This window comes from Piliocolobus tephrosceles, unplaced genomic scaffold (genome assembly GCF_002776525.5).
Source record: "Piliocolobus tephrosceles isolate RC106 unplaced genomic scaffold, ASM277652v3 unscaffolded_14048, whole genome shotgun sequence".
NCBI classification, from domain to species: domain Eukaryota; kingdom Metazoa; phylum Chordata; class Mammalia; order Primates; family Cercopithecidae; genus Piliocolobus; species Piliocolobus tephrosceles.
The window spans coordinates 4655-15232 of record NW_022295475.1 but is presented as its reverse complement, the minus strand read 5'-3'; the positions used below and the strand labels follow the sequence as shown (position 1 = coordinate 15232).

At 61.8% G+C, this 10578-nt stretch overlaps 1 protein-coding gene across 1 annotated transcript; it reads right to left on the bottom strand.

Annotated features, from left to right (window-relative positions):
- Window positions 1-1563: 1563 nt before the first annotated feature.
- On the bottom strand, window positions 1564-8474 carry LOC113220816 (plasma membrane calcium-transporting ATPase 3-like; the record flags this gene model as incomplete). The annotated part of the gene is made up of 5 exons (XM_026450151.1): window positions 8267-8474; window positions 3175-3372; window positions 2805-3062; window positions 2291-2416; window positions 1564-1689 (listed from the first exon to the last, which is right to left on the bottom strand). Coding segments are annotated over exons 1-5 (916 nt in total), but the record flags the coding sequence as incomplete, so codon positions are not given.
- Between the last annotated feature and the right edge of the window lie 2104 nt (window positions 8475-10578).

Genomic DNA, 10578 nt, shown 5'->3' with positions numbered 1-10578 from the left:
TGGGCCCTGCCGAAGAGGCAGGAGTCGGGGGAAGGTGAGGAGGGGGGAAGCACACTTGGAGAAAGGTGCTTAGGAGTCAAGGTCAAGAGACAAGAAATAGGGGGTTGGGTGCGGGTAGAAGGCAAGTATCCTAGGCATGTACTGGGCAGGCTGCACCAAACAATGGGGATGGGGCGGGAGAGACGGGGACGGTGAGCAGGGAGGCCCCTGGTCTTGCTGCTACCCTTTCCCCAACTGGTCAGCTGCTGCTCTCCCTCCAGGGCCCCCTCAGGGTTCCCTTCCTCCAGGAAGCCCTCTAGCTCTTACTCCTAAGTAGCACAGCCTGAGGGTGCTGGAGAGGAGGGGCAGGTGGGGCCTGGGAGGGGCTGAGTGGTCTTGTCAATTTCAAAAAAAAAAAAAAGAGAGGCCTGGAACAGTTAGGGAGGACACTCTCATTTAAGGTACAGAGAAGGTGAGCAGCCTGGGAAGGGTGGCCGGAGCCCCCAGAGGAGCGTGGGTTCCCGTGGACGATGGGAGAGGGCCATGTGTGCAAGGCATGAGGAAGTAGCCCACGCAGGGGCAGCTGAGCTTCCCAGGACACAGGCCTAGGGACTCCAGCCCAGCCCAGATGAGGCCCAGGGCCGCCCATCTGCCTGTGCACCCCCAGGGCACTCACTGGGGTGACACTGCACTGAGCCCTACAGGACTTGGTGCCACAAAGAAGAGCCGGTACAGGGAGACACTGGCCCAGGCTGCCAGAAGGCAGGGCTCATGGAAGTTTCCAGGCCACAGAGGGTCCTCCAGGTACTCCCTTGCTGCCTCCTGGGGTCAGGGCTGACTTTTCCCCTGGGCCCTGACTGCCTGCCCCACGTCCCCACGCCCTGCGCACTGGCCCCAGGGCCCTGGCTGGAGGTCCCTGGCAGGAAACAGAGCTTTCTCACGCGGGTGCAGCTCCCTACTGTGGTCTGGCTGCAGGAGTGGCCAGAAGGCAAGCCCAGGCCAGACCGAGGCCACCCAGTCAGAAGGGGCTGTGACAGCAATTTGATCTTGTCCATCAGGGCCTCTCTGAATAGTCCTCAGGTTAGAGGGTCTGAGGACTCCACCCACTGCAGGGCCTGATGGTGACAGCTCCAGCCACACGGCAAGGAATGGGCCTTCCTGGCTCAGGCTTGCCTAGCTTTGTAAGCTCCAGGGCAGGGCCACCACCCACAGGTGGGCACCCTGCCCTCACCTGTCCCAGCCTCCTCTGACCTCTGACCCCCACCTCCCTGGCTGCCTCGTGGCTTCTGTCCCTCTGACCCCATTCCTGCCTAGGTAGGTATGGGATCCCGAAGCCTTTGGGGATGGTGGTCTCAGGGAAGCTCCCTGTCCACAGCACTGGAGGGGCTCTTGGCCTGCCGGCCCTCAGGGGGAAAAATCCTCAGAAGAGAAGTCTCCAAGGAGAATCAAAAGAGAGGGCCCGGCCTCCCACCCACTTGGGCTGGCTCTCCCTGAGCCCCCAATGGCACCAGCCTGCAAAGAGAGAACGGGCTGCATGGAAGGAGCTCCCACCAGCGCCGGGGACTGGTGGCACTGCTGCGCTACCTTTCTTATCTTTCTTCTCTTCCTCCTCTCCGCCAGCTCCAAGCAGCGTGAAGATGATGCCTGTCTGTGAGTTCACGCCAACGGCGGTCACCACCATTCTTCCAGAACCTTCCATGACATGGGTGCCTGGAACAGCAACACAGAGACTGAGACAGGAATTTGCACCACCCAGTGGGAGACATATTCAGTGCCCACAACTTGTCTCCCAGGGTCTCCCGGAAGCAGGGATGCAGCGTCCAGGCCGCTAGAGGCTGTGTCCACCTTAAAACTAGGCTGAAGCCTCCTCCCTGGCTTGGAGGAGACCCCGAGGCCCACAGGGCCCACTTAGGGCCTTCAGCCTTCCTGTCCCACTTCACACTACATTTCCAACTGGGCTAAACACTGGGCTACGTTGAAAGCTTCTGGAAAGGGAGCACTACCCCTACTGGATATTGTCGAGGGGCTGGATTTGGGAGAAGCACAGTGCTGTGCTGACCCCCGCAAGCCTCTCTGCTTGGGGCTTCCCATTCAGGACACAAAGCACTCTCCTGGGCCTGGAGGGCCAATTGCCTCGCCCTGTGGCTGGAGCTGCCACGATCAGGCCTCATGGTGGACGGAGTCCTCAGAGTCCCAACCTGATGGTTATGCGGGAAGGCCCTGGTGGACATTATCCTGTCCCGGCCGCCTGCTGGGCTACATGGCTGCTGATGCCCCTTGGTGCCAGGCTGGCCAGGAGGGTGGCCCTCACCTGACAGCAGCATGGGATCTTTGTCGGCTGACTTGCGCACATGGTCAGACTCGCCCGTCAGGGAGCTCTCGTCGATCTTGAGGTCATTGGCCTGGATGAGCACGCCGTCGGCTGGCAGCAAGTCACCTAGAACACCCGGAAGCAGAGGCCTTTCTCCCCGCCACCTCCTCCCGGCTGCCCCAGGGGAGGTCCCGTTAGGTGCCGTGGGCCGCCTGGGAAAGGGACTTGGGAGCCCTCCTCCTTCTGGGGAACGAGGACTTTTGCATCCTTTGTAGGGGGGAAGCCCTCCACAGAGGCTGTGGGGACAGCTGATTCCTGGGGGGCCTGCTGTGTCTGAAACTCTCCCACCCTGCCCTGCCCGGTGCTCCCCCACCTCCCCCACCTCCGGCCTCCTGCAGGTGACGGCACCCGTGCCTCCGGGGAGAACCTGTGCTGGGGGTCCCCTCTAGCTCACCCTCCCCAGAAGCAGGAGCCGAGCTTCCTTGACAGGGTAGGTGAAGACCAGGGCACTCACCGTACTTGACCTGGGCAATGTCCCCCACCACCAGCGCAGCCACGGGGACCTGCAGGAGCTGCCCGTTCCGGATGACTGTGAACTTCTGCTCCTGCTCAATTCGGCTCTGCAGGCCTCGAAACTGCTTCTCCTTGCTCCAGTCATTGAAGGCTGTGACCAGCACCACACAGATGACAGACAGCAGGATGGCAGCCCCTTCTATCCAGCCAGCCTCGGCCTCACCCTCATCTTCTGTGCCTCCTGACACATTCCCGCAGGCTGTGCCAAGGACAAAAGGGAAGCAGTGGAGGAGACGTCAGCATCCTGTGACCGTCTCTCACCTCAAGCCCCATTCCTCCCCCTCCTTCCAGCCCAGAGCCCCGGGCTTTACCTTCACTCTCCTCTCCCGGCGGCGCATAGAACGAGAGGCCCAGAGACACGATGGCAGCCACCTCCAGGATGATGAGGGTCACGTCCTGCAGGGCCTCCCACACCAGCTGCAGGAAGGTCTTGGGTTGTTTGGGGGGGATGAAGTTCTGCCCGTAGATCTGCCTGCGCTTCTCCAGGTCATTGGTGTTGTCTGCCAGGCCTGCATGGTGCCCGGGAAGCACAGAACGAGAGGATGGGATGGGACGGGCCGGCCTTGTGTGTCCCAGGCCTCCTACATGGCCCTGCTTGACTGCTCCTCGGGTGGCAGCAGCCCTCTGGGGCCATCTGGCCAGCGCCTGGCTCTCCCTCTAGACGGGAGCCTTTCTGCAGACCGCTGGGGGCGTGCACGTGGGAGTGAGCACGCGGCCCTCTGGCTGCTGTCACGGGGAGTCCCTAGCCATCCTCCTCCTGACACACGGATGACAAAACAGGCCAGGAGGCTCCCGGGCCCCAGCAGGTCCCAGGTCCCTGTGCTATCCTGGCCACCTCCACACTACCGCTGAGGGGGCACTGGAAGGCAGGGGACAGGACCCAACAAGGGGGCACAGAGGGGACCCAGCAGGGTATTGCCAGGTACAGCCAAGGGTTGCTAGGAGACAGGACAGAAGAGAACAGCCAACCGTCCCCTGGGGAGGAGAGCAAGTGTCCAGGGCACTTTAGTGGAGACATGGGGAGGGCCACCAATCAGGGGAGGCAGGGATGGCACCAGATGCCAAAGACTAGGCCGAGGCTCTGTGCCTGTCAGGAAACACCTCTCTCGCTCCTAGCCTATGAATTCCCTGAGCAGACTTGTCACTAACAGCCCGCTCCCCAGCTCTGTAAGATAGGGCCAGCCGGTCCCAAAGACTGGCAGTGTCACACACCCCAACATGTGAGGATAGGAACAGCCTGCAAAGAGGGTGGGCAGGGCCCGAGGGACTGGCGCATGAGCATGGCCAGTGCCAAGGGATCGGGAGTCTCCAGGGTGCCTGCGGCTGCTGGCCACAGGGAATGGAGGCCTACTTTCCAGAAGTTTCTCAGGGAAGAAGCCGTGGGGAGGGAGCATGAGAGTTAGTGGGAGATGCAAGTTCTTGGGTCCAGAGGCCCAAAGAGGAAGAATGGTGTCGCGCGAGGAAAGAGAGGCGTGGCAGTGGGTTCCCGGTGGGGAACAGGCAGGGAGAAGCCAAACCGGAGTCACGGTGCTGAGGGAGGAGACTGGGAAGTCTTCAAGCCTTTTCTGGGCTGCATGGCCTCGCAGGGGTGAGGGAGACACTGCCCACCCCGGGCTGCTCATCAGCTGCTCTCTGCAGGGCGCAGACAAGGCGACTGAGGCTGGAGGTGGAGAGGGCCCTGGAACCGTGAGTCAGAGCTCTGGCCTGCGGCCCAGGTCAGGACAGAACCTACGCTGCCCGACAAGACCCGGCGAGCACAGGGCCCTCAGGACCCAGCCGCCTTGGTTCTAATATAGCTCCGGTGCCAACTTTGAGCCCTCAGCCAGGGCTCACAGCTCGTCTACATGGCGACTTGAATGACACCCAGAGCCACTCAGAAGCCCCAAATGGACTTTACCTTCACAACCAGAGCCACTTGTCCCTATCCAATTCTGTCACTTGTCATCCTTGAGGATGCTCACTTCTCAGTCTTCCTTGGCCTAAAGGTACTGGAAGCTTACATGTGTGACTGGCATCCAGGCCTAGACACCCACTCAGTCACCTTCTACCAGGGTAGGCATGTGGCATGACAGCATCCTCTGGCCTCGCCCTTGGCACCAGGATTCTCAGCCCCGGCTGATGCGGAGGAGCCCTCCCGGGGACTCACCCGGCGCCCGGTGCTGTGGCGGCCATGACCAGACCCACACTGACACCTAGTGGACAGAAAGCAGCTTGCAGCTCCCAGCCCTGGGCAGCTGGGCTTACGCCTGCCATCTGCTGCAGGGACGAGATGACCAGAGAGCCCAGCCCCAGCCCATGGGGCACTCACAGTGGGTCTGGGAAGGCACACAAGACTCCCCAGATGACTGGAGAACAGGCGCATGCTAACCTTGGGGCTTCTGAGGAGGGATAGGGGTAGGGGTAGCCCTGGCCGCAGTGGAACAGAAGCTGTCGCCTGCAAAGCCACAGCTCATTCGCCCCAGCTAGGTGATGGCCACATGGCATCCTCCTCACCCAGAAGAGCCGCAGCTGTCCCTGCCTCTCTCCCCCTGGATCAGGTTTCTTCAGGAGCCAAAGGCCTCTTGCTGAGGCCTGAGCCTGCCCCAGTTGGCAGCCTGGGGATAACTCACGACCTCAGTTCCTGGGTGGTGGGGAGGGGGCTGGGGACCAGGGACCCAACTGAGGGGTATGCACCTGGCTCCGGACTGGGACTGTCTCCTGGAATTATAGGGGCTAAGCCAGGCGGAGACAGTACTAGGGAGTACAAGACCCCCCAAGTGACTCGAGAGCAAGCACATGCTAATCGCGGGGCTTCTGGGGAGGGAGAGGGACAGAGGAGGCTCCCCAAACACCTGGGGTCTCCACTGCCCTTAGCCTGCAGCCTCCATGCCAGTCTGCCTCCTGCCTGCCCCACCTCACATGCCCAGTTTGTCCCTGAGAGCAGACGGGACCCCTGGCCCATTCCCCAGGAGCTCCCTCACCCTAATCAGCCTCTCCCTTGGCCTTGATCTGCCCTTGCAGCTGCGGCCTTGCTCGTTTCTCCTTGGCCTACACAGACAGCTGCCCTCGGCCCGGCCCTGTGGCTTTAGCCTTCCTGTGGGTTCGGGGTCCTGATGGCTGCCCCACCACAGCACCCATTGACAGGGAAGGGGAACACATGCTTCCCCAGCAGGCCCAAGGGCAGTCCAGGTCCAGGGCATGGGGGCAGGGGCTGGCCAGTTGGCATGGACACAGATGGGCTGCCTGCCTGGAGCACAGGCCAGATGCCATCGGAATTGGATTAGGAGCATATCGTGTCGGCTCCCAGCTAATCTGCCTCTCCTTTCCAGTACTGCCTGTGGAGCCCACAGGGGGACTGGGTGGGGCCAGGTTCCCGGGCGAACCCAACTCTGAGTTCAGCCTGAGACCCAGGTTTCCTGACAACAGCAGCGCGGTTTCCAGGATGGGTTCTGGAATCCTCTTGGAGTGCTCCCAAGGCAGGGAGGGCAGTGGATTCACGAGTGTGCCGCCAGAAGATAAAATTCCCTTCCCGCAAGGCACCATGCGCCATAAACACCTGCCCCACGGGGGAGTGCCCGCCTCCTGGGCAGCCCCAAGTCTGCCCACCTTGTCAGGGGATTGGCATGGGGCTTGGGGCACAACGAAGCCAGCTGTCCCCGTGGCTCAGGCCCTTGTGTCTGAGGTGGACTGAGGGGCGGGCGGGTCTGAGCACCAGGTCTGGGTGCACGGCTGGCCTAGGGGATGCGGGGAGAGAGTCACCTGCTCCTGGCACTGACAGCTCAAGCCCAAGGACCTTGAGGGTTGAAGAGGGGAGGGGCCGGTCCTCTGCTGCTCCTTCTGTGGGCAGCAGATCCAGGCCTGGCCGGCTCCCTGCACTGTGGCCTTGGGGACCCAGGTGCTTGGAAGCCCGTCAGAGGCCAAGCCACCCACCTGTGTGCCTGCCCTTCTCCGTGCCCTGCCTCCACAGGCACGCAAGAGCTCCTGAGCTCCATGGCAGAATCGGGCAGGTTCCCAGGGGCCTTGACATTTTAAATATTTAACAAGGCCTGGCAGACAGGGGGAAGAGCAGACAGCTGAGGCCCATCTGCTTCCTTTGATCTGGGAGAGGCCAGAGCCCTTGTGGATAAATGGCCCTCCACCCAGCCTCCTCGGGGGCTGGGCGAGGAGGAGGGAAGGCAAGAGATGCTCGGGAGTGGAGCCAAAGACATCGGCCCCAGCAGCAGCTGCACCGCGAGGGTGTGTGCGGCGGCGAGGCAGGATGTCACAGGCGCATCAGCTCCAGGGAACGAAGCTAGGGAGACCCAGGCAGACCCCAGAGTTCCTGACCTGGCCTGCAGCCCCCGACCTCCATCTCCACTCCTCCCTGCAGCCTGAGTGCCACCTGCAGACAGGTGGGGCCGAAGCGGGAGCCACAGGAGAACAGTCTCCGGGTTGAGGGTGAGGGCAGAGTGGGAGGCTGGAGGTGCCAGGGAGCCTCGCGGCTGGGAGCAGAGGAGACGGGTGGGCCCAGGCGTTGCCCAGATGGGTGGCAGATCAAATCAGCCCGCACTGGCTGGGGCATAGGCCTGGCGCTAGGCTGGGATAGGCATGCAGGACCAGAGAACACTGGCTCCTGGAATCTGGGGCTGGGCCTGGCTCCTGGGGGTCCCCGCTTCATGGCAGACCCCAGCAACAAGGGCTGGGCAGGCCTCACAGAGCCGGGTGGAGCATTGCCTCCCACAGGGACAGTCAGGCCTCCACCCCAGATCTTTCTAGACAGTGCTCACCGGGCTTTCTAGAGCCTCCCTCAGCAGTGAGACCGACACTGCCCTGGGCTGGTGCCTCTTTGGGACAGCCTGTGGCCAGTCAGTGCCACCTCTGATCAGCACTGTGGGCCTCCTGTGCCCCAGCTTCAGCCACCCCTTCCCGCCAGAGCCAAATGGCTCTGTGCCATCGCCAGGCCATCCTCTCTCTTCCCAGGAGTGGCCCTGGTCACCCGCAACTCCGAAGGCTTGCACCTTGCACCCCTTCCTTCTGTTATGATCCCCCTTAACTGAACACAGGGTTGAGCACACCGGGAATCTCCAAATATAGAGATGGGACTGTCTTCCTCCTCCCCACCCTGCCCTGTTCCTTGGAAGGATTTCTGTTTGGGGCCCATTCCGCCTGTGTGTGCATCCCGTGAGGTACCCATCTCCTCCTCCCCAACCTCGCCCTATGGAGCAGAGAACTCCTGATTCTGGAGGTGCGGGGACGAGGGGGTCAGGTCACAGCCCCTTGAGGACCTGGGTTACCTGGGGCATCTCCTCCTCAAGGGAAATGGCTGAGAGGAGGGGCACAGGTGGCCCTTGACCCTGGCCAGCCCTGGGGGTAATGACACCTTCAGGATGCTCCTCTGAAGGCTGGGAGCAGGACTGGGTGGCATGCAGCCTGAGAGGGACTTACCCTCTGTGGGTGAGGTCTTCAGCCTCCGGCAGAGCCCGCTGACATCTCCATAGGCCTCCTCGATCTTCTGCAGTGCCTCGGCCCCTCGCAGCTCCATGAGGGCACGCAGCTCTGCCAGCGTGCACCCAAAGCCTCCAGCGTGGGGGGCATCCCGCTGCTGCTGGGGCTTGGGGTGGAACTCGATGGAACTATTGGCCATGTCGCCCATGCTGCCTTGTCAGGCCTTCTCACAAGTGCAATCTTGGCTCATCCACAGCTGGGGACAGGTGGCCACTTACGGTCCCAGTGCCCAGGCAAGGTTTGGCAGTGGTGAGAAAGCTGCTAAGCGTGGACACCTGGGGAGAGGGAGGCGAGAAGAAGCCAGGGGAGTGGTTGAGACACCACTGAGATCCCATCTTCCAGAATATTCTCTGCAAATCTTCACTCAGTCTGTGCCATGACCCTCGAAGTGCAAAAATCACCTCCCAGGCTGGGCCAGTGGCCCTCGTGCTCTGCCAGGCCCCACAAGCCAGGTCACTCTGGGGTCTTGCCTCCTGCCGGGGTCCTGCAGTGGCTAACACTAGCTATAGCTGGAGGCAGAGGCTCTCACTGCCCCCAAAATTCATTCGGGAACCCACGCTGAAGTGACGGCAGTGTGCTGGGACTGATCACTGGCTGGTCTTGCCCGTGCCCCACCACCAGTCCTGGGCTTGTCCACTCCGGTTCACTCCCTGCTCTTGCCTGGTTAAGATGCGCCCTGTGCAGCGGGCATGCTGTGAGTCCCTGGTGGTCTTCTGGTGTGGCCTTAGTGGCTCACGGTTTCTGTGGCCCTGAGATTACCTGGGGGGCCAGGGGTGAGGAAAGGAAGAGGCCTGGAGGAAGGGTGGGAGACAGGGGAGGGGAGAGAGGGACAAGAGGGAAGGGCAAAGAGAGGGAGGGAAAGGGGGAGGGAGGGAGGGAGAAGAGGGAGGGGATAAAGGGAGTGGCTGAGGGGGAGAGGGGGAGCGGGCATACCAGAGAAAGCCAAAGCAGCCACAGGTCGCTGGCGAGTCTGCCAATGTCCCGGCCCACAGCATGGTGCCACCCACTCCCCTCCAGGCCCTTCTTCCCTCCAGGTGACAAAGGAAGGAGCTAAGGTCTCCCCACACTGAAAGCATCCAGGCCACCGCCCGGGCCATACTGCCTTCCCCCTCTGCCAAGCATTGCAAAGTTGTCATCCCTCTCCTTGGCCCCGGGGCAAGGATCCAAGGATCCGCTGGTGCCCAGGCTGCCCCTCCTGCAGCCATTACAGTGTTTGGCGGGGCCCACTGCAGCTCCTCTCTCTCTGCTTCTTCCCAGCCCGAGCTAAGCCTGCCACATCCTCATGGAACTGAAATGGCCTCAGTGTACATGGCCTGGCCTTGACATCAGCCAAGAGCCCTCCTGGCGGCTCAGCAGGGCTCTGACCCCTTGTCTCTGGGGAAGCTCCTGGCTCAGAAGCATCTGTTGGAAACTAGTGGCCCAGAGCCCTGAAAAAAGGGGAGAAAGCCCTCAGGCATCCAAAGCAGACACGGCCAAGTCCATGGCCTTATTTTCAGGAGAGGCCCTGGTGGATACTTCATGAAACATCCATCCACAGTGACCCACGTTTAAAAAGCATGCACACCCGCGTGTTTACTCTCACGACACTTTGCACATGAAGCAGCCTTCACTTCTGGAGATGTGGGGACAAAATGATGGCCATGTGCCGGTGCCATCGTCTCTCCCCACCTCTCCCTGCCCTGTCTTGCAGTTGGTCACCTGACACATATTCACCGAGCAGCTACTACATGCCTGGCACTAGCTTGATGTGCTGGGACAGGTGCTCAACAAGTCTCAACTAACCCCGTCCCTCTCTAGCTGGGACAGGGAAAACGGCAGGCCCAAGGGCCAAGAGCTGCGGAGTTGCAGCTGGGGCAAAGGTGAGGCAAGGTGCCTGGGGACAGGCCTGGGGGAAAAAGACTGGAAGGAGTGAGAGCCGAGGAGAGGGGCCAGGACAGCAAGCGAAGCTGTCCCGGGTGGGGCGGGCTCCTTCTGGAGGTGCCATGTGGATGAATTGCCCTTGCTTTTGTGAAGCGGGAAACTGAGGCTGGCTTGGGGAAGTGGCAGAGCCAGAGGACAGCTGGGTGTCCCGCTTCTGACCCCTCAAGGCAGCAATGGCAGCTTTCGGCTGTCACCTGGACTCCTCATCTTCCCGAGGCAGCCTCCCCTCCCCACCCCAGGACCTTTGCTTGGGGCGGTGTGCCTGCCAGGGCTACTTCTCCCTGACTCCCTGAGCTCCAGTCACCTCGTGCCTTAACCATCCCACCATGTAG